The sequence below is a fragment of the Phacochoerus africanus genome, chromosome 3 (genome assembly GCF_016906955.1).
Source record: "Phacochoerus africanus isolate WHEZ1 chromosome 3, ROS_Pafr_v1, whole genome shotgun sequence".
NCBI lineage: Eukaryota > Metazoa > Chordata > Mammalia > Artiodactyla > Suidae > Phacochoerus > Phacochoerus africanus.
Window position 1 is genome coordinate 4,120,044 of NC_062546.1, and position 23,232 is coordinate 4,143,275.

General features: G+C 55.2%; 1 protein-coding gene across 1 annotated transcript; it reads right to left on the minus strand.

The window, feature by feature from the left end:
* Positions 1-1,974: 1,974 nt before the first annotated feature.
* Positions 1,975-22,492, minus strand: LOC125122358 (guanine nucleotide-binding protein G(s) subunit alpha isoforms XLas-like). The gene is made up of 8 exons (XM_047770542.1): positions 19,965-22,492; positions 19,657-19,744; positions 19,070-19,136; positions 15,413-15,458; positions 15,080-15,123; positions 13,740-13,818; positions 4,287-4,448; positions 1,975-2,051 (listed from the first exon to the last, which is right to left on the minus strand). Exons 1-8 carry the CDS (start codon positions 21,934-21,936, stop codon positions 1,975-1,977), a joined length of 2,535 nt encoding a protein of 844 aa, XP_047626498.1. The 5' UTR covers positions 21,937-22,492.
* Between the last annotated feature and the right edge of the window lie 740 nt (positions 22,493-23,232).

Genomic DNA, 23,232 nt, shown 5'->3' on the forward strand with positions numbered 1-23,232 from the left:
CCATTGCTAAGACACTGCCCCTGCCTTCATCACAGCAGCCCAGGCCTGCAGGGCTCGCTCTGGCCTCCTCTGCAGCTGCGAGGTCCTTGAACGTCCATTTGAACCAAGCACCTGACTTGAATAAAAAAAAAAACCCACCCCCATTTTCAGCAATGACACGCATGACCACCGAAAACCTCTCGGCTGCCTTCAAAGCCGGTGGAGCAGAACACAAGCTAGACTCCCCCCTCGGCCTGCACCCAGCAGCTGCCTAAGTTCTGCCTTATGGACTCTTCCTATTCTGGGCTCGTCCCCCCGCCCCCCCCCCTCAAGCAGCAGCACTGGACCCGCAGAACTGGTGCCCCTGCGCGGGGAGGGGGCTTGGCTCCCTCCGTAAGTGTATCTGTCACCCGCGGTGACAGCCTGCTCCAAAGCCAAGCTCGATAAGCTAACATCCGTCTCCTCTTTCAGAGCCCCCTTCCCCCCCCACCTCAAGCCTCCTCCGTACAAACCGAAAAACATCTTGTTCTTTCATTATAATTAAAGTGCTGTCAGGGAACATGGCTGATTTTTGCCGCAGTTGAAATGACCCTCTGCTTCCCTCTCCTCCCACCTGCGAAAGTGGTCCTTTCTCTGCCTGAACGCAGGCCCTCTGGGGACGGAAACGGTGGCTGGAAGCGGAGGGTGCTAAGCAGAAGCCTAAGCTTGGGAAGGTGGGGAGGGATGGATGTCTGGGGAGCCGGCCTCTGCGGCAGCAGGCGAGGGCCCGGGGCCCGGGTCGCTCGGAGCCCTCTCCTCCTGCAGCAAAAGGCTGCATCACCGCTGCTCCACCCACGCCAGGCTGCCCGGTTCCCAGTCACTGTCAGGGGTCGCAAATTCAGCAACGTCTGGAGGTCAATCCTCCCGCTGACTTATCTAAGGGGCAGGAGGAAGCCGCTTGGAAGGAAGTAAACAGGTTCTGGACCTGGGAAGATAAAAATCCAAGCGCCGGCCTCGCTCAGAGGGAAAGCCCGGCTGCATATTTAATGTCCTTGCCGGCCTGCGTGTTTGTGTTGGAAAGAAAGCTGGAACTTACACGCATAATTAAAAGCCCCCCACCCCACCCCCCGCCGAGGGCTGCGAGCCCCTGGGTGACACTCCCGCCTGTGGCCGCCACGCAGGGCCCAGGGCTCTCTCCCCGGTCCTGGCCATGGCACCTCGTCTCATCTTGGGAGAACGTGGCTCTGTCCTCGCTACCAGACAACTTTCTGCAGAGGCCCTTTCAGGTAGAGACTGTGTTCGTGCTTCAAGAGAAAAAGAAGTGCGGGGTGGGGGGGGGAAGACCAAAAACAAAAAGGAAAGGAACCCAGGCCCTGAGTCGTTCTGAGCTGTGCCCTTGGAATCCATGACATATATTCAAACACGCATCATGTGAACAATTCATAATATTCATCCCAGCCTTCAACTAGTTCGATTTTAAGGAAACATGTCAGGAGCTTTCAAAATTAGCTTAATTTCCTCTTCCTAAATATCATGCATCTTGGAAAGGCCCCTTTAGAGTTTCACTGGGGAGCGTAATTGGCAGGCTTCCGGGTTTCCAGAAGGGTATGCTAATATCTGGCAACTCCGAATGGCAATCCAGGCCTCCCTCAATTGAATCATTAGTTGTTAATGCACCTCTGAGTAACTCCAAGCTCAGGTGTGAAGCCAACCCAAGTATCACTAAGCACCACTTTCTCCTCGGGCTGCGACGCGGGACGGTGGGGCTGTTTATGTAACAAGCCAGCAACAAGCTGGGCTCTGCTGCTTCATTATTTGCCGGCCTGGCCTCATGCCTCCTTGCTCTCTTCTCCCCACCACCCCCGACTTTTTTTTTTTTTTTCCCTCCTTTTTTAAAGAAAGCAAAGCAGCTGTATAGGACTCAGATCTTTTATTTCCTGACTATTCTGTGTGTCAGAGCAGTGGACGATGGAGAAAAACGCGGGGCTTGTTATTACCGGCCTGAGCCGGAGTGAGTCAGGCACTGAAGCTTCGATCTGGACCTGACTCTGCCACCGGGGCCCCCTCCCGCCGCCGCTGCTGCCCATTGGTACCTGGGGGGTGGGGGGGTCCTGGGCTCAGGGGGCGGGGGGGGGGGCGACTGCCCAAAGCCCCCTCCCGGTCCCCCGAGCGCTTCTGGTTAGAATGCTGCTGCACTATTAAAAATGGGGCCCTCTCAGCCTTCTGGCCTCAGAGAGCCCTTTATTAAAATGCAAATGTCCCTTAAGGGGAGCCCCACAGCCGCTGCCAGCTAATGGGATTAAGTGAACAGAACACAGCCACCTGCAGGGAGGTGAGGAGGCCTGGCCAGACCCCCTCTCGGAGGTGCCCCGGCCCCAGGTCTCGGATCGGGGACCCTGCGGCCGCCCGGCAGGGGTCAGCGCAATTTCCTGCGCCTCGTGGCCCCACGGCTTTCAAATCACTTCCCCAGGACGGCCGTCGTTCTCAAGGCATCCGGACACAGGGGTCCGGACTCGGGAGGGCCTGGGGCTGGCGGAGGGGAGGTAATTGCACAGAACTAATTCATTTACAGAGGCAGCCTCTGTAATAAAGACGTTTTCAAAGTGACTTGGCAAACGCATTTCTCTGAGCTGGTAAACAAGCTTCACCTCACGTCCTGAAAATGGGTTTTCACTCGCACTGATTGCTGCTCGTGCCTCTCCGGTGAGGACGGTGGAAAGGCCGCACCCGCGCCGCCGCCGGGACCCACGCGGGGCCCAGAGCCAGTCCCCGTCTCTGAGCGCGGCTGCACAGAGGCGCCCCTCGTCGGTGCCCGACCCCCAGACCCTCCCAACCTGTCTGTGGACACACGGACTTTATAAAATCACCTATCGGATGCGGAGCCCCCGGAGAAGGCGGCCCTCCGAGGGCAAGGGATAGATGAGGACTCGAAAGTGTTTGTGAGAGGAAAGCCGGGGATTCAATTCGGCAGTTAAAGGGCAATTTTCTCTCCACGATGACAGGGAATTAATTACACTACTTGAATATCGACTATCTCTATTTGCATTAGAAAAAAAGGCTCAGGGCTCAGGATCTAAGACCGGGGGCAGCTCAGATCCAAGAGGGAGGATGGAAACTAAGATGGAGGGCAGGCCAGGACCTAAGATGGAGGACAGAAACTAAGATGGAGGGAAGGCCAGGACCTAAGATGGAGGATGGAAACTAAGATGGAGGGCAGGCCAGGACCTAAGATGGAGGACAGAAACTAAGATGGAGGGAAGGCCGGGATCTAAGATGGAGGACAGAAACTAAGATGGAGGGCAGGCCAGGACCTAAGATGGAGGACAGAAACTAAGATGGAGGGAAGGCCAGGACCTAAGATGGAGGATGGAAACTAAGATGGAGGGCAGGCCAGGACCTAAGATGGAGGACAGAAACTAAGATGGAGGGAAGGCCGGGACCTAAGATGGAGGATGGAAACTAAGATGGAGGGAAGGCCAGGACCTAAGAGGGAGGATGGAAACTAAGATGGAGGGCAGGCCAGGATCTAAGATGGAGGACAGAAACTAAGATGGAGGGCAGGCCAGGACCTAAGATGGAGGACAGAAACTAAGATGGAGGGAAGGCCAGGACCTAAGATGGAGGATGGAAACTAAGATGGAGGGAAGGCCAGGACCTAAGAGGGAGGATGGAAACTAAGATGGAGGGCAGTCCAGGACCTAAGAGGGAGGATGGAAACTGAGATGGAGGGAAGGCCAGGACCTAAGAGGGAGGCCTAGAACCAAGATGGAGGGAAGGCCAGGACCTAAGAGGGAGGCCTAGAACCAAGATGGAGGGAAGGCCAGGACCTAAGAGGGAGGATGGAAACTAAGATGGAGGGCAGTCCAGGATCTAAGATGGAGGACAGAAACTAAGATGGAGGGCAGGCCAGGACCTAAGATGGAGGACAGAAACTAAGATGGAGGGCAGGCCAGGACCTAAGATGGAGGACAGAAACTAAGATGGAGGGAAGGCCAGGACCTAAGATGGAGGATGGAAACTGAGATGGAGGGAAGGCCAGGACCTAAGAGGGAGGCCTAGAACCAAGATGGAGGGAAGGCCAGGACCTAAGAGGGAGGCCTAGAACCAAGATGGAGGGAAGGCCAGAGCTAAGACGGAAGCCTCCACAGTACATCAGGAGCCCTGACTGCAAACTACAAACAGCATTTTCCCATCCCATCCTTCGCACAAATCCTACATACAGAGAGAGGATCCTACGTTTAGGTGGACAAACTGGGGGCCACCCCCTAGGAGAAATTTCAGCCCTGGAAGCCCCTGGGAGGCCTGGTTTGGCTCCAGGCGGCCCCGACCCGAGAGGGAGCCGGCCGAGGGCAGCTCTCCTCCCTGGCCCTGGGCCGGCCCTGGCGTCCCTCCGCGGGCCAGCCCAGCCCCGGGAGGCCAGCGCGCCTCCGCCAGCGCCTCCCGGAGAAAGGCCTGGTGGGCGCCCCGCACCCGCAGAGGCTCCCTCAGGGCTGCAAGGGAATCCCAACGGGTGAGCCTGTCTAGATACAGTCCCTGGTTTCTCCCCAGCGGATCCCTCTGGGTTTTCTGCAGTCTCGTTACCGGGACTCAACAACGCTTCTACAGAACCCCTGATTTGGTTTGCTCGACTAGGTCGGAGACGTGTTGGGAGGTTGCTGAAGTCTGTTTTTTGACAATGGTTCCGTCCTGTCTGAGCTCCCAAGTCTAGTCCCTATTTAGTCACCCAGTGGAGACCACCCGCTGTCTTCAACTTCCCTGTAAAACCCCATCAAAGGGAGCAGCAGTGTCTCATACCTTCGTCTTCCCCGTGGGGAAGGGCACATATTAGGCGCTCAATCCGTGTATACTGAGTGAATGAATGAATAAATGAAAATGCCTCAACGAAGGCAGACTCACCGACCCGGCAAGGATCTCATCCTTCTGAGAGGCCTGGCAGACGCACAAGTGGCTGCTGCAAGTTAAGAGATGCTACTAGAAAGGCAAAAAGGAAACAAAGCCATTTTGACATCCACCTGAACGCCTCAATTAGGAAATCACTTATCAGTGAGGGAAAATGGGTACAGATGCACCAAGAACTGGGCAGCATCCCATGCTCTTTGCCAAGCTGGACACCATCTACGTGTGAGGTAAACCTCAGCTCTGCCAAGAGTCAAAAATTGGAAAAATTAATTTGTGACAACTGTTTTCATGTGGAACCATGATTTCTCTCATTTCAGCATGTCATTTTCTGCCCAATTCCCATTAAACGCTTCCCCCAAACTCATCCTTTCTTTCTTTCTGAAGGCCAGCCAGGACCCCCTGTCCCCCAGCAATTCCAAAAGGTCACAGAAGGCCCAGTTAATAAGCACATTGGGGGTGAGTCCCCTTTCCTGGCTCTTAGGACAGCAATTGTTTTTCCCGCATGGGCCCCTAATCGGCCATTTTGCTGGGTCTCAAAGCAATGCAAATTTAGCTCCAATCAATTAGTGACACATTTCTAACTGGGGGGGCTTGGGAAAAGTGTCAACTTTTCCTGGTAGAAGAAGTTAACCCTTGAGAACAAACTGCATCACGATCAACCCAGCAAACGTCTCCTGCCTCAGTGAGCTGTGCTGTTTGTTTTCCCCCCTTAAAGGCCCAACTTGCGAGAATGGGGTCCCAGTCCCACAAATTAGGACAAGACTTTTTTTTTTTCACTTGAGCTAATGAATAAAGCACAGGACACAGAGGCAGCTGACGGAATATTTTCCCCACGAACGCCAGGAAGCTGAAATCTGCTCTCCTGTTGCACTTTTTTTTTTTTTTTAAACAGCCTGAGTGATTTGGGTATAACGTGCACTGGGCCCCCCCTCCCAAGCCCTCAGCAATCAATCTTGTCTCCTGCACAATCCCCAGCCCCCCTCCTCACTGACTAGAATTGTCTCTCTCTAATGAACATACCCAGGAGAATAAAACTTGTTTTTCAAAAGTGTGGGGAAGGAAGAAGAGGAAGGGAGGAAGGAAGGAAAAAAAAAAAAAGAAAAAAAAAAGCACACAATGCTGATACTGGGTCTAGCCGGAGCCAAGTTCTCGAGGACAAGCAACCTGTAAACGGCTAAGGATTTCCTCCGTGTCTGAGATGTATGCCTACCGTACAGGGAGTTTGCTTTCACCCTTCAGATTTACCTTGTCTGGTTGTGAGGAATTACCAAACCAAAGAACTCACAAAGATGGGTTTTTTTTCTTGAAGGGCAAAAAGGTCCCCGGGGGGGGGGGGGGGGGGGCCAGTGGTTCTTACAATCCAACCACTCAGTGGGGTAAGGCTTGCAGAGACACTCAGAAAGTCGAGTTTGTGCTAGAAGGGGGCAGAGGACTCCGTCAAAAAATAAAATACAAAATAAAAAATGGAACCATCATTTTAGAATGTGGAGAGGAACATTTGGGGGAGCAAGAAAGGGCCCACTGGGCGAGCAGGCAGCGGTCAGAGCTCAGGGGACCGTGGGGAGGGGAGGCAGGGGCCTTGGTGCTGCCCCCCCCTCCCTGCAGCCTCCCCCTTTGCTCGTCCTACCCTGCGCTCCTGGGACCCACAGGGGACAGCGTGGGCAGTGGGGTGGATGCCCCCTCCCGCCCTGGACTCCTGGGCCTGCCTCCCCAGCCCTCCTCGGCCAGGTCCCAGCCAGCCTGGCCCCTCAGCTGCGCTGGCCGCTGGCCCTGGCCTCTCTCCAGCTCTGCCTGGTGCAGCTTCAATGACTTGCAACCTGATCAGATCGCTTCCCTTCCAGAAGCTAAGTTCCTAGAGGACAGGCAGCCGTCTTGGGTTCCTGGGTTCAGAGCCCAGTTTACCAACGGCGCTTTTTTCGCTCTCCCTTCTCTCTCTGTCAAACTTTTTATTTCATTCCTGTGTTCCCCTCTCTCTCCCCTTCCTTTGGCACCTCTCTCTCTCCAGGAAAGAACAGGCTGGCGAGAGTTGCTTTTTAACCTCAGGGGGGTTCGCAAACGTGCAGGGGAGGAAAGACAAGGGCAGCGGGTCCCTTTGCCCCCTGCGCAACCCGGGCAGAAGGGCTGAGCAAGGACACCGGCCCCGAAAGGACACAATGCGCAACGTGGGAAAAGCGCTAAGGAAATCAGTGCGGCGGGGGGGGCCTCGAGATGAAATGGTGCCCGCGGGTCGCATCCTCTTTAGAGACATCCATACATCTGGGCAGAGGACAGGGGGAGATAAGGAGATAGAAAACCCGGACAGGATAAGGGCGGGGTGGGGGATTTCCTGTAATATTAGAATGTCATTTTAACAATAAGTACAACTTCTGGAAGAAAAAGGGAAAGGGGCCGGGGAGAGTATGGGGTGCGGGTTCCCAGCGCCGAGGGAAGGGGAAGGGGCTGGCCTGGCACCGGGGGGCATTGGGGCGGGGGGACACTGAGCTGAGCGGGCATGGCCCCCAGAAGGAAAAAGGCGTGTGTGTCGTGGAGGGGGGAGAACCGGGCAAAGACACCCACCAAATGCACAGGCCCCATGGCCCCCAAGCCCAGAATGGCAGGATGGGTGTGAAAGCCAAGCTCCCTGGCACCCAGCACAGTTTGAGACCCCAACCCCGAGACCCGCCCCCCTCCCCGCAAAAACCTGCGGCTTTTTTCCCTTGCGCTTCCTAACATTTCATCTAGAAAATTCTAAGTGATCCCACTTCCTGCGAGCTTCCCAGGCATTCCGCGCTCTCTGCTGACCTCTGGTGGGGGAGGCGCTCTACGGCCCAGAAAAGGGGCCGGACAGGGGGGGAGCCCACCTGCCCTGCCTTCCCCGCGCCCCCCACCCAGAGTCCTGGCGCCCCCGCATCCCGGCCAAGGGGCGGGCTGCACGTGGGGGGGGGGTGACGAGCACGAAGGTAAGGAAAGCTTTCTAGACGCCCCAGAAGATTGGGCGCGTAGGCGAAGAATGTGGGAATAAAGTTTGTTAACTTAAAGAAGAGGATTTTCATGGCAGAAGGGGGAGAGCTTTTGCCCGACGTTGATGTATTTTATCAGGTCCTTTGATTTTTCAACTATGAAAGAAAGAGAGGAGGGGACGCATCTAAGGATGGGCTCGGCGGGTAGGTTTCACTGGGAACGGATACGTTCCCATGACGGGAGGGACTCGGGAGGCCCTGGCAGGAGGAGTTCTTGAGGCCCTTCTCGAACAGATGAGCTCATGATTTTACAGCTGCTGCGGGACGGGGGAATGGCAAGGATGCCTGTTCTCTTTGGAACCGAGGAACTTGGCCCCAGCCACCATCAGAGGCAACCTCCCCTCCCCTGGAGACTTGGCCTCAACAAGGCAGAAGTGACCTTCCCCCAAGTCCAGGGTCAGGCCTGGGATGGAGGACAGGGGTCCCAACTTAGCTGGGAAGACTCTTCCTAGTAAGCATGCGCCTTAGCACACAGGGGTTTTGCAGCCCTGAGAGGTTGGGGGGGGGGGGCGGTAGAGGGGGGAAAATGAGAACTAGCCCTGCCATCTCGGTGACCCTCAAACCCCAACGATGTGCTCATGGATGAAAAAGCGATAAGGAGTCCCCCTCAGCCAGTATGTTCTGAGACAGCATCACACATCCACCCCAAATCCTATTCCCTCATTTCCCTGCATCCTCCCATACTGTCTCAAATGCCACCTCCTCCAGGAAGGCTCCCTGGGTTTCCCTGATGGAAAAAGGGACCTCTGCCCACATCTGGAGTTCTTTTCTAGCTCTCGATTGGGGTGAGAAAAAAGTCCCACACTCCTCTACTTCCTGCAATGTGATGGGTACCCAGAAATTATTAATTATGAATCAAGGGGCAAGAGCGAGGCCTAGAGTTTCCTGTGCAATCTGCCATCTTGGAAGGCACGCTTGAAAGGGCAGAGTGTGTGTCTGCGGGGCTGGCGGGCGTCAGGGAGGGGGTGTTTGGCATACCTGTTCTATTCAAACTTTTTAGGAGAGACTTGAAGAAGTTTTACAGTGAGGAGGACATACCCCTCATTTTTCAGATGGGGAAAGCAGGGACCCAGAAGATAAAGGATTTGCCCAAGGCCCCAGAACTGGTTCCCGGAAGGCCCAGGGCACGCACGCGGGCTGAGGATGTAGCGGTCACTCTGATAGTGCGTTTTCTGCCCTGGCTAGGGTCTCACAGAGCCACTAGTTCCAAGCGACAGGATCTGTCCTCTGATAGCCATTGTTCAACTGGAAAACCTTTCAAGCTGGCCCTGGGCCTTGGGGGCGGGGCTGGGTCCCTGGGAAGGAGGATCAGCGGAGGGGCTTGGGGAGCTGAGCCTTCCGCCAGCTCACAGGGAATTCTGAAAAGCCAGGCTCTCAACAGTAAAAGCCGAGCGCCATCTGCCAGCCAGTTTGGAGCAGGCTTGCTTTATTTTAGTGTCTGCTTCCTGGGCCTACATAGTTGGGGTTTTCATGTCTTTCCCTATTAAAAAAAAAAAAAAGAGTTCTTGCTCAGACCACCCCCTCCCCATAAGAATCTTATCTTTTAAAAAAAATCTCAGGAGAAAGAGAGGTGGAGAAAGAAAAGAGAAATCAAGAAAGAAATGAGGGAATATTCCTTAAGAGGCTGGTCTCGGCTTCCCCGTCTCTGAGCTGGGCGGACCTCTGCGGGGAAGGGGATGGCACCCTCTCTCAGTGGAAGGCAGCCCTGGTGGCCTCTGTCAGGATCCCAGCTTCCTAAACTCCTGCCTTGTTCCTGGCAGAAGGAAGGATGTCCCCCGGTGCTGGGGCGTCAGACACTGTCTCCGGGGAGTCAAGGGTTTAGGGCCAGAAGAAGAGAGGAGAGACCTCTGCCGCTGTGGACTTGAGCCTCAGGACAAGATGTCTGCAAGGATGTGGGGTTTGGGGTTGGCCCTCTCGGTGCCCAAAGCTGAGCCCCGAGGGGGACCCCCGCCTGTCTCTGGGACCACCCACCACACTGAAGCCCTTCCCCTGACCCTGGCAGAGTTATCGCAACATGGTCCCTTGTCAGGACTTTGCAGAATCAAAATTTGGCCTTTTCTGGGTGTCACTTGGCAAATTCATGGACTCCTTGACTAGAGCATGGGAATCAACCAAGGTTCCAGGCATGAGAACCCTCTAATATTACCCAGTGATCTCTGTCCACCATCCTGGTGCCCCCCTAGAGAAGCTAGGGCTCCTCTGCCCACCCCCTCCCCAATCAGAGCAACTTGGAAAAATTACAGGCAGTGGTCACCAGAGGCTCTCACTAGAAACCAAACCGCCCAAGGATAACGATTTCCTGTGGGTGCTGGGGGGTGACCGGGTCCCGCCAGGAAAACGTCTGGAGACTCATACTGGGAAAGGGGAACCTCCTTCAAGTGTCCATCTTAAAACCAGCCCTGGCTAGTTGTTGGCAAAACAGAAGGGTCTAATATGCTTCCCTTCGAGTGGTGAAAAAAGGAAGAAATGAAATCACTTAAGTGTTTAAATAGGAAGAGCTATTCGTTTGCTGGCAACCCAACTTTAAAAATTTTTCCCCTGACATCTGGCCATTTGTTTTTGGGTTCTGGCCGGAGCCTTCGAAGCATTTCCTTGAAAAGACGTTGCACTTGGTCTCAGGCAAAAAGTCAAAATCAACACTCAAAAAACATGCCACGTGTAGTTTCGAGGACTCTGCAATAAGATCTTTGGAGGCACTTTGCTTACCTACACTTGGAACCTATTTTAAAAAATGGCATTTTCAACTGAACATGTCCAATATATAATTTATCAAATTACCAATCAGGCTCCACCCTGAAGTAATCTTGACAGTAAAAGCAAAAGTCTAAATTCATACAGCTGTCTGGCGTGGAGAGGAGGGTTTTGTTTTGTTTTTTTCCTTCTAGACTTTGCAGTTAAGTGAAAAGACCACAAATTCCAAGGTCTCTAAGGGGAAAAAAAAACCTTTCGTCCAAAAAAATGAATTCTCTGATGCATCAGTAGCATCTGAAAGCTCTACTAGAAGATCAGAAGAGGGCAAAAATGCAAATATCTGCGGCTCAAAATATAAGAAAGAAGCAACTGTCTGCTCCCAGAAGGGTTACCTGGGGGAGAGGCTGGTTAGGTACAAGCTGGGGGACTCGGCCACTATTTGAAAATAAAATCATGTATTCCTATTGTCATTATTCCAAGGTATTGGTTATAGAATCTGTCCTAGCATAGGGGGTGGGGGTGTGGAGGGCTTGGCCATCTTATCGAAAACCAAGTGCAACTCTCTTGACCGGGAAATGGCCCTGGGTTATGTATTGACACAAGGATGTTTTATTTCTAAAAGATCTTTCGAAGTTGCATTGAAGTACAGCTCATTCGCAGGGCTGTGAACATTTCTGCTGTACCACAAAGTTAAAGGATCAATTTTGCCTTTCTCAGCATAGTCATTCAGTGGCATTCCTTCCACGGCCCCCCTACCCACCCCACTGCGTCACTTCCTGCCCTGAAACTTCAAGTGCTCCAAGGCCGGGGGCGGGGGGGACCTCTATGCTATGAGCTGGTTCCCTGAGGGCCTGGGACGGAGAGGACGCCCCTGGCAGGCCCCACACCCTGTGGGTGGTGGGCACACACTACCAATGACAGGCCCCCCTTGTGTCGGGGGGACACAGGCACAGTGGGGCCCCAGCCGCCCCAGAGCGGATGGGTTATCCGCAGCCATGGGGTAACGAGTGCTAGTACCAATGACAGCACGAATGAGCAACAATAATAGTAATATAACAATGACAATTAGTGCTGGTCTTGTCATCTTGGCCCCCCTTCTCTACAGTGCACGGCAGACAAGGCCAAGACCCTGCCTGCTGTGGACCAAGGCCCCCAAAGGACCCCTGAGTGGCGGACGTGATCGCCTGAGGGTTAAGATCTAGGCAAGCCCTGGTTCACTCAGCCCACTGGTTAGCTCCAGGCCCGACTCAGTTAATCTCAGTCTTGGGCCAATTCATCATTTACTTCCCTGGACGAATTCCCTTTTCTCATCTATTTAGGGTCATCTGGTGACCTTCTAGGTCACTTCCTTTTCTTTGTTTGGCCACACCCACGGCATGTGGAAGTTCCCAGGCCAGGGGTGGAACCCGCACCACAGCAGTGACGACACTGGTTCCTTAACCCACTGAGCCACCAGGGAGCTCCGAGGTCCCCTTCTTTTCAGAGATTTTTGGGAATGATTTCTACCAGGAAGCACCAACACTGCAGTCACCATTTCCGGCGGGTTGCTAGTAACCCTCTCTCTGAGGATAACTTTTTAAGGGGTTCGAGCGACAGCAGGAACGGTCTGCACCTCCCCCAGAATTGGCTGTTGATAATGTTAGGGTGGCGGTTCTCAACTCGGGGTGACATCTACCCACCCCCCACCTCCCAGAAGCCACCTGGCAATGACTGGCATTTCAGCTGTCACACTGTGTGCGTATGTGGCAGTGGTGGGTGGGGTGGGAGGCTGTGTGTGTGTGTGTGTGTTCCTGGCATCCAGTGGGTAGGAGTTACGGTCCCCCTGGTTAGACAGAGCCCCCCGGAGATGCTAAAACCCCAGCCCAGACTCAACAGGGAAAAGTCACAGCTTAACAATAAAAGGCTAGGTTTGACGGACGCCTGGGGGCCATTAAATCCAGGCTTTGTCTGGGGGCAGGGGCGGGACTGGGGGGGCGGGTAAAGGTGGGGGGGACCCTGCTCTGCCTCTGCGGGCTCTTCCCTTCCTCTCTCGTTTTTTCCTGTGGATGTGACACCTTTCTTCTGCCTGTGTCATCTCACCATCTAGTGGCCACCTGGAATAGCAGCTATCTCTGGGCCCCTCCAGAAGCAGTCATGAATAAAATTTCTCTTTGTGGGGGCAGTGGGCAGAAGGACCCCTGAATGACGGGTCTGATTTTAGGAGTAAGTTGATTAAGCATCTTGGAGTCCTAAAAGACCCAGACAGGGGACGGCTAGAAGGAATTAAGATGGACACTTTCTATGATGTTAGAAGCCCACGGAGGCCACAAAACTCAGGCGTTACCTTACAGAACCACCGATAAGCACGCGGCATCTCTTAAAAGGGTGTGTCTGAGCGGCCCCAGCCATTTAAGCAGCGCCACACTTCCCAAGTGCCACCGCCTACTCAATAGGTGGGTTTGCGTTCTTTCTGAAAGGGGCCAATCGGCTACGTTTCCTAAAGAAACTGAGGCCCAGGCCTGTGGTCCCCACGGTCGAGGTTGCTGGGAAGAACAGTAGCTAAGATAGGGGACCTGGTCCCCAGGGGCCACCACGAGGCCTGCTTTGAGTTCTTGCGCCTTCTCATACGAATTACGCTTTCATGTCCAAAAACACCCCACGGCTGCGAACTTACCTGAATGGAGGCTGCCTGCAAGAAATACCTTCACAGCCGTGTGCAGGCTCGCGGTCAGTTTGAGGCAAGGCAGAAGCCTTCAGGGAGGAAAGAGGAGGGAGGTAGCATGGTCTTTGGACGGAGGGGGAGAGGCGAGACCTGGATACACGGAGCTGGACGGCCGGCTCCCTGGAAAGTGGGGGCCAGACACCTTCCTCCGCGGCCCCCGCTCATGAAAGGAAGTTTAAGTACTCGCAGTGTCCCACACACCACGTATGTGTGACAACTTCGGAAGCCCCGACTGAGTCATAGCACATTCGGGATCGGATGGCAATTGCTACCTTGCTACCTCTCTCCTCGCCCCAAACTGAATCATTAAGACACGGAGCGAGCGCCAGCGTTCACGTTCTGTGGGCAGAGCTCGGCGAGGCAACACGCTCGGGAATTCTCCTGGGGTTTCACAAATTACCCTGCGGTGCCCCGTGGGATTCTTCCCTCTAAGTAAGTGCGACAGGCACACGCCCTTCATTTTCATCACCGATCAGTTACCGATCAGTTACCCGACGCCCTGGTGACAGCCCCCGGCACCGCCTGCGGAAAGCTCCTCCAGGCGTCGCGCCGGGAGCCGGGCGCCCCTCCCTGGAGACCCCCGCATCCTCCGTGGGGCTGAGCACGGGGACCCCCCCCCCCGGTCATGAAACGTTCAACGTGGCTGTTGCGAGGTGTTCCCTACCTGGTTCTTGGAGGTCTCCTCCTCGCCGTCCCCCGTGGCTGGCCCGCGTCACCATCTGGCTGTCGGGAGGCAAAACTAGAGACAAGCTTTTTTTTTTTTTTTTGCATGTGGCACAAGCACAGAGCGACCTGTGCTCAGGTCCCCAGGCTCCATCGCAGAAGCGAGCGGATTTACATAAAGGGGCCATCACGCGAGGAGGAGGAGGAGGCGGCAGCGGCGGCGGCGGCGGCAGAGGGGACGGGTGACCCTTTCTCAGGACAAGTTAAAAACAACAAAGAAGGCCCCTCCGCGTCTGGCCGCTCACCCAGCAGGGATCCACACGCTCACACATGTGGCAAGGTGTCCGCGGTCTACGGCTCGGGTTGATCCTGAGGCACAAAACGGGGCCAAAGAGTGGCTTCTGAAATGCTGAGACAGAGAAACAGAATGGGTGCCTAGGCCGCGCCGTCCGTCGCCCGTCTCACGGGGAACACGGCAAACAAAACAGCACCACTGAAGACAGCAACACGCACACATGAAAACAGACAAGACCCCCTCGTTGGGAGAGAAAAGTCCGGGAAGAAAAGCAAATTCCTCATCATAAGGAGCAGCATTTATCGGTGCCAGGCCCTGGGTTAAAGGGTTCTCTCCATTTCCGGAGGGCGGGGGGCGGGGTAAGGTCCCTTCTGGTACCCGGCCCCCCATTTTAGAGGGATTAAGGGAAATGGCACATCCTCCTCTGACTCTTCTGGACATGCCCCTCCCTCTCCCGTTCAGTCCCCTTGGCCCACCTCCATGCCACGCGCCCACCTCAGTTCCTGTCACTCTGGACCTGCGGATGCTTCAGCAGAAGCCCAGAGACAGAGACGCGAGCCCATCTTTCTCTCGCCCCCCGAAGGGATGAGGAGCTTAGGCCCAGGTGGCCACAGGCCAGAAAGGGAATGTGAAGGCCAAAGAGCCTTTCAGTCTAATTCAGAGACATCCACTGAGGGTGGCGTTCATGGGGCCGGAATGGGGTGGGCACCGGGGCCGAAGCGAGATCCCTGGCCTGGCCCATGCGCCTGCCCTCCTCCTCTACTCACTCTTTTAATTGTTGGTGGGAACCCTGGGCCATCGATTGGCCCTGCCCTTTCTCTTTTGCAAAACTGCTGCCCTTCCTGGGGAATCCGATTTTTGAAATGGACCTACCGGCATGTTCATTCCACATTCCAGGAGGAACCGCGGGAAAAACCCTGGGGAGGGGGCACAAACCCCACCGTGGCCCCCGGGGAAAGAAATGGACAGGGGTAGGAACCACTTTCCATTTGCTGAGCCCCGGAAAAGTCGAGGAATGTGGAAAGCCACTGTTTTGCTGGGGGTGGGGGTGGGGGCTAAGTTTTATCTGGTGGGGAAACTGGGTGTATAAAGAAGACACAGGGCTGGTCTGGAGACTTTCAAATGGAGCCAGTTAGGTCCCCTTCTCTAAAAAAATTTGGGTTTTTTTTGTTTTTTTTTTTGTTTTTTTTTTTGCTTAAGACCAACCTTCTCTGATAAAAGTCAAAGGTGATTTTTTAAGGTTATGCAACAACTCTCACGGAGAAGGAATTGGCCCTGACTAAAAGGAAAGAATACTTTAAAAAAAATAATCGCTATGAAGAATTATTATTGAGCAAGAGTTATTTTAATAGAGTCATTAGATCCAGGCCAGGAGATTCTAGCATCTATTAGAGGCTAATGCTAAAAATGGAGGGAGCTAGGCACAAAGTCAACGGTGTTTTTAAATTACCCTTGTAGCGGACACCTGAATAGAGAGAAAAGCTTCTGACCCTGCTGAAAAACACTATCAGGAGGTCTTCAAAAGACTGTCAAGAAAACCTGCATTAAAAAAAAAAGAAAAGAAAAAGTCCCACAAACAAACTAAGGCTGCAGTGTTGGCAGATGAGTTGAAGCAGATGTGGAAACTCAATCTGGGCCACAGCAATGACAGGTATCCAGAAATGAGGAGGCGTGAGTTTCATGGACACGCAATGGACATTTATAACCAGGGAGCTGTCTGGCTCTGGCGATAATTCTGGAAGCAGAAGACTGGACACCTGTCATCTGACAAGGGATTTTAAGAACATACAGAACACCTAGCATGATCATGCCTTCTATTGAAACTATGCTCTATGGCTCCTTGCCCCATTTGGGGGGGGAGGAGGGCACTGTCGTATCTGAATTAGAAACTTGGGGTCCCTTTTGCAGCCTTTGAGCTAAAGGCCCTGACATTTCATCTCTGAGCTTTTGGTTTATTTGCCTATGAAATGGGGGCCCCATGATATTTTTAGGGCCCAAGGCTGATGCAAAGGACAAAGACGACTAGATGAAAGGCTTTTAAAAAGACAAGCAGCATGTGCCATCACTATGTATACCCACTACTCCTGCAGGTTCCTAAGAACTCTGAGGCTACCCCCTTTCAAGCTGGAGGTGGGGGGCGGCAGGAACATACAAAAAAGGGACAAACCCCACTTTCGGGGGTTTTGTACCAGTTTTCCATAGTACATGCCATGTCGGCAAATTATCAAAATTAACTTGGCTGTATAGGAAAACTTTTTTTTTTGGAGAAACAGCCTATAGGAAATTGGATGTTTAAAGGCAAAGAAGAGGTGTGGGGCCTGATAAACCATGCCCTTCCCACTGCACCCACCAGCTCCGTGGAGGCATTTTGAAGGTGGCAAAATGGCTAAACCGAAAAAAAGAAGAGAAAAACGGGGCACCAGCAGGATGAGATGGCTGCAGCAAGGTTGCACCTGGTAGCATAAATAAGTTATCATACAATTAATTGAGATTCACAGTATAAATAAGGGGCCATGGCAGAATAGCCATTATTGTAGGTAGCATTTGCCTGCACGCCTGCAATACATGCAGCAGGTGCTGAGAAATTCTAACTAGCAGTCCCTTCCATTCTTTACAAAACTGAGGCTCTCACCCAGATGAGGTTTCCCAAATATGTTGAAGCCACCAAAATTATCCAAGAAGACAATAGGAAGGCAGAAATAAGTCTGTTATTGGACAGTGTTAAGAAAAAGGCTTCAACTCTTTAGCTCTTCCAGAACTGTAGCCATGCCACTGGTCATCTATCGATTTATCTATTTCTGCCGATTTATCTTTTTCCTTTTGAAGATGCCCTGTCCTGTGGTTAAGCCGTATGGGCAACACAAATGGAGAGGGTATAGAGACATGAACACACACACACACACACATTTTTAAAGCAACAGATGAGTCTGCTTGCCACGAATTCGGACCATGTCAAAGGATGGTCTTGGATCTACACTCTCAGGGCTGCGTCCATATACGGATGCGCTGCTTTGGATGTTAGGAATTAAATGTTAGTGAAAAGCCTTCTCCTAAGTGTCCTCCTCTCCCCCTCCCCAATCAGGAATGCAGACCTCGGCGGGGGGGGGGGGGTACCTCTCTTGTCACTTTGGCTAAGGGAGACCTTGTCAGGGAGTAGCCTGGCTCAACAGTCAGCACTGCCCCAGCAGGCACGCTGGCTCTCTGAACCCCGGTTCACGCTAGGCAGGGCCCAGGGTTCAGTCTGCAGGACTGCACTGCATCCAAACGGGCCTGACCTGGGTGCAGAGCCAGGATGATGGCAGAGTGGCCCCAGCGAATGTCCTTTAATTCTGGGGAGTTTCCCCCCTGGATACGGAACAAGGATAAGCAAGGGGAACTTCTGATATTCTGAAGGCTCAACCCCAGACATGGGTTGTTTGCTGTGGGGTTGGTGTTGCATCATCTATGGCATAAGCCTCCAGCCCTGATTTAAGTGGACTGTGCTCCCCAGCCCCACCCCAACCCCCCAGAAGAGAGCTTCACCACACGGAGCAAAGGAGAAGCTCGTGAGGATTTGCTCCAAAGCTCCATTTCACAAGTGAGGCAACCGAGGCCCCAGCATCTAAGGGGGCCAATTAAGGGTCAAGGGCACATGGTGCACTTGGCTCTCCTGTCTGTCCCCAATTGTGCCCCCCACCCCCGTCACAGGCTGGCTTCCCAGAGCTATGCTTAGAATATTGAAATGGAACTGTTAGCGCAAAAATCAGTTGTCAGCAGGAAAACAGCACGTTGTCATGTGAGGCTCTGTGCCTTTACGGCAGTCAGGACATACGACACGTGCAGCTACCTCCCTTCTGTATGTTCTCGGGGAACTGATGTTGTCATCACTCCCCTGGGTGGGCATAAAGAAAATGACCGTCACATTTAAAACTGTGATTCATGAGAGGCACACATCACAACAGCATACGACTATGTCCATAAGGTCAGAAACAGAAGGCATCACACAGTATAAAACATTTTGCAAACAGATGTAGCACAGCCTTAAAAACACTGATCTTGAAATCCCTTGAAAGATCTTTGACAATCAAGAAATGGAGAGGGGGAACTTTCACTTTTGAACTTTTCACTTAAGCCACAGAGACCACTGCTAATGGCTGCTGTGATGAACGGGAGTCAAGCCCCAGGTTTGAGCTCCGGAGAGTCTAGGGGAGGGGGGCGGGGGGAATTGGGTGGGGCCAGGGAAGGGCTGCGAGACCCGAGAGGAGGGTCCTGGGGAGGGGAGGGGCCCCTGGAAGGTGGCAGGGGTGCACAGAGAAGGAGGGGCAGGGCCAGGGCCCCCACAGGGACCCTTCCAAGGGGGTTATTCCTGTTTTTGTCTCCCAAACCCATATGCAGAGGAAGCTTACCTTCAGCCTCTTTGCCCCCAGCTAAAGCTGCTTGAAAAAATTCGCATGTGAACATCGACAGGTCTCACAGTTTTCTCATATTTTGTCCACACATTTAAAATACACTGGAAACATTTTTTAAAAAGTTTTATTTTAATTGCATTGCAAAGACAGGATGGGCATTCGCTCCCAAGCCATGACCCCTCTCTTTTGAAATCAAGCCCCTCCTACTGTATTTATTCTGTAAACGTGTAAATGATTGGCTTACCTCAGGCTCTTCCCTAGGAAAGAAATGATTTCATATTTTTTAACCATAGCCACGCCCACCCCGCCCCCGGAAGCGGCCCCCGCGTGGTTTGGGATCCAGACTTGCCTGCAGCAGGTTAAGTGGGTTGTTGTTTTTTTCCTCCTCCTCCCTCCATCCTCCACCCCCCCCCAGGTGTGCCAAGTGTGTGCAGAATACCGAATTTATGCGCACAGCCCCGGACTCCCCAGATACCTGAGTGTCTGGTTTTTCAACCGAAAAGGCGGGAGGGTTTGGCGAACGAATGAGAAGTGAGGAAACGCTTAGCGCAAGGGGAAAAAAGAGAGAAAGAGAGAGACAGACAGAAAACAGGTTATGGAGGCCGGCCGGAGGCGGCCCCCTCCCCCCACCCGGCCAGTGGCCCCAACATCGCCCGCTACCTTTTCCGCAGTTTTCACGCCGCCCGCTGCAGAGCGCCAGCGCACAGGTACCCCCGGAGTGTTGCGAACACGCAAAGTTTTTGACCGCGCAATGGCGCACAACACAAGACAGCCCACTCCCCGGTACAAATACACAATCGGCGGGTGATTGGGGTGCCAGGGATGGGAACTGGCCAACACTTGAGCATGTCATGCACAGGCGGACACAATATGGACACCGACACACACCAACAACAAGCTGTCTGGGTCCAAGCGGCCGTGCCAGGCGAGGCGGGGACGCGCCTTCCCCAGCGACCCCAACCCACCACCACGGCCCCAGCCAGCCTAGCCTGAGCAACCCCACAACCCTCCCCGGCAGTTCCTGGCTCACCTGAATCCCCCGCCTTTCTTGCCGTCCCCCACCCCACGACTCGGCGCCGTCTTACGGTCGCTGGCCCTGGTTTGTCCAGCTGGAAACGACCCTCAGTGTTGTAGGGCACCACTTTTCTCCCTAAGGGGCATATACTTCGCCACCCGAGCCCACCCAGGACCCTCCCGTTCCTGGGGCTAAGTTGGGGCCCTTCACTGGAACTTTCTAGCAGGCTCTTCCCGCCTTTGCCCAGATCCACTCCTCCCGCGGCCAGGCCCCGGGTCCCACCCGGCAGCCCAGCCACCCGCTCCCGGGGCGCCCGGGCGGCCCTGCTCTCCACGGGCAGAGTCCGCCGCATTACCTAGAAGCAGCAGGCGGTGCGTACACATGTAGCCCATCTTCTCGTTCTGGAGTTGCTTGTCGATGAGCTTGCTGCGTCTCTTCTCCGCGCGCTTCTGGGCGCGCTTCTCGATGCTTTCCTTGCGTGTTTGTCTGCGCTTCTCCGCCAGGGGAACCTTCTTGACCTTGGGGCCGACTGAGCCTCCGGACTGGGGGCTCTCAGATCCGCAGAAGCAGCCTCCGAAAGCCTGGACGAGGAAGTTGCGGAGCAAGTTGCGCCGGGGCTTTCGGCGGCGGCGGTTTCGTCTGGACAGGAACCAGCGGCGACATCCGAAGGTCCCATCGTCGGATTCGTCTCCGCTGTCGCTGCTGACCGAGATTTCATCGTCGTAGCGGTCGCAGCAGCGCTCAGACCTGCCCCGCCAGGCATATGCGCGAGGAGGCTGCGGAGTAGGCGGGTCGGCAGCCTGGATCTCGGGGCTGGGGGGTCTAAGGAAACCGATCTTGGGTCGGGCTCCGTAGTCAGGGGCGGCCCGGGAGGCAGAAGCAGCCCGGGCGGCTGGGGCTGCCCGGGCGGCAGGAGCGGCTGAGGCTGACCGGGCGGCAGGAACAGCTGGGGCTGCTCGGGCGGCAGGAGCGGCTGGGGCGGCTGGGGCTGCCCCGGCGGCAGGAGCATCCGGGGCGGCAGGGGCTGCCCCAGAGGCTGGACTATCAGGGGTGGCCGGGGCTGCCCCTGCGGCTGGAGCCTCAGGGGCTGCTCCCGCGGCCGGAGAGGCAGGGACGGTAGGGGCTGCCCCGGCGGCTGGAGAGGCAGGGGCTGCCCCGGCAGCCGGGGCTCCATCCCCGGGATCGGGGACTTTGCTTCCCTCTGCGGCAGCGGAGGCTGATCCTCCTTCCATGTCGGCTTCTTCTCCCTCGGCTGGGGGTCTCTCTCCCTCCGCCGGCTCTCTCTTAACGGGGGCTCCGGAGACCTCGATCGGCGGGCTGTCAGGCGCGATTGGGGGGCTGTCCATGTTGACGGGAGCGTCGTCGACCCCATCGGGGGCGATGCCAGCTTCGCGCTGGGGTCCGGAGATCTCCATTGGGGGGCTGTCGCCTGCGAAGTGTGGAGGAGGTCTGACAGCCTCTCGAGATGGGCTGCCGCCGCTGCCTGGGATCCGGAGGGGGGGCTCGTTCGCGGCGGGAGCGAGGAGGACCTCACTCGGGACCGCGACCGGCGCGATCTGGCTGTCGCCACTGCCGTCGATTTGTGGGAGAGCTCGGGGGAGCCCAGGGGGTGGGCTGTCGTCCCCAAAGGCTGCTCCATCAAACTCACATGGCATATCCTCCTCAGGGGGAGGGCTGCAGCCTCCTCTGAAGCCTGCGTTTGCAGGTCTGAGAGCTCGGGGCTCCTGGGGAGGAGCTCTAAAGACCCCCGCACCTGGGCCTCCTGGAGCAAGGTCTGAGACCTGCAAGAGAGGTTGGCTGCTGCCTCCCTGGGCAGGCTGCTCAAACTCAAAGGGCATAGCTTCTTCTGGCGGAGGGCTGTAGCTTCCCAGGCTTGGTATGGCCTCCCTGAAGGCTCTGGGCTCCATGATCGCTGGGCTGGAGGTCTCAAGGCCTGCACCGGCCCCAGGGGTGTCTCCAGGGTGCTCCTGGGCAGGCCAGAAGCCCCCCAAGCTGGACTGCTCGACCTCGAAGGGCATGGCTTCCTCAGGAGGTGGACTGTAGCCTCCATGGGCTCCAGCTCCGGCTTCCTTGATGGCTTGGCCGAGGCTTTGGAAGTTGGGCCGGGAGACTTCTGGGGGTCCACTGGCCTCGCCTTCAGTCTTGATGGGGATGGGCTCGCTGTGAGGCGGTTCGGTCTCCATCTCTTCGGCTGTGCCAGTCCCAGCACCGGAGGCAGCTGCCCCTGGGGCCTCCAAAGGTGGTTGCTCGGGCTGTTCCCCGTGTTCAGGGGGGCTATTGCGTTGTCCTGACATATTATTGCCGTCGAGGCAGTTGCGCACGCCCATAACACGGTGGCGGCTTCTTAAAATAAACTTGGGGCCCCGTAAAACGGAGCACCCAACCGAACTAGGGTGAAAAAAATTTTTTCTAAAAAAATCAAAGTGCCAGTGAGGAAGGTCTCCAACCTCACTTTCCACCCCTCTGAGGTCTGGGGGTTCAGGGCATCAACCCCTCCTTGGTGGCAGAAGCAATTCTATTGTTGCTCATTGAGTCTTGGCTCCTTCTTGGCCACTTTTTATCCTCTCAGGCTGCCCCTGGCACACACACACACACACCCCACCTTGGCCTGCCTCGTCCACTCTTATCTCTTTCTCTTAGCTCCAGGCCAGCCCCGCCTGTTTGGATCAGAGGAGCGCGCCGATTCGGTCCGAAAATCGCTCGTAGTGCTCTTTCTCCGCCACCAGAGGACGCCGGCCGCGGTGCCAAGGTGGCTCCGGTAGCCTGCTCCCGGCGCCGGGAGCCCCGGACTTTGGGTAAGGGGTCTGATGAGCGCAGGCCTCGCAGGGACGTTTTGGCTCCTTCCAGTCCTCTCCCTGACTGATTTGGAGTCTTTCTCCTCTCTTCTCCCCTGGCCAGAGAGCTCTCTTGCGTTGAGGGACACGTGACGCAAGACGTGGGCCCCGGGCTGCTCGAGCGCAGGAGCTGAAACCCTCCCTCCCAGACCCAACAGACTCTCCTCGGGGGGAGGGGGGGACTGCAGGAGTGTTTCGTAACCCCAAATTACCCCAGAACCCCTGAGCCGCAGCCCCCCAGCCCTGGACTGCCTCCAATCTTAAAGCTTCAAGTCTGGAGCGCAAGGCTCTGGGCGCGGGGGAAGGGGGTGTAGGACCGCGCAGGGATGCGACAGGTGGTCGTGAGCCCACCGGCGGAGCAGAAAGGAGGCGAGGGGCAAGGGGCTGCAGCGTGTGAGCACGCAGTTTGTTTTTAAAACGTGTTGGGTTACTTTCCACCGTTTAGTCGTTTCGGTAGCTTTTGTTTGCCGGCTTGCCGAGGCTGGCTCCTAAAAAACACTTAAATGTCCCCCATCCTCATCACACTCTGGGGTCTCCGCAGTAGCCAAGGGCAGCGCAGGCAGGGTTCTTTCCTGTTTATGGGGATGATGAGAAATACAAGGGGATAAGAGGGTCTCGCGCACGCATCACGGAGATTCTCTAAGCGGTACCTGCCGCGGCACGGAACGGGGGGCGCAGGACGCACACAGGGACCCCAGAGAGTGCAGGCCCCAGAGTTCTGGGGGGTCCTACCGTTCGGGGGGAAAGGTTAAATGGAATTTTACTCGAAATTTATGGCTGGTTTAGGGT

Bases quoted from the DNA above. Each gene is read 5' to 3' on its own strand.
- LOC125122358 (XM_047770542.1), bottom strand. From the start codon at position 21,936: ATGGGCGTGCGCAACTGCCTCGACGGCAATAATATGTCAGGACAACGC. The intron at 4,449-13,739 runs GTAACTGATCGG...ATTCCCTTGCAG, and splicing joins GGCTGTCACCAGGGCGTCGG to CCCTGAGGGAGCCTCTGCGG. The intron at 2,052-4,286 runs GTCGGGGCCGCC...CCCACCCCCCAG, and splicing joins CTCGGCCGGCTCCCTCTCGG to GTACCAATGGGCAGCAGCGG.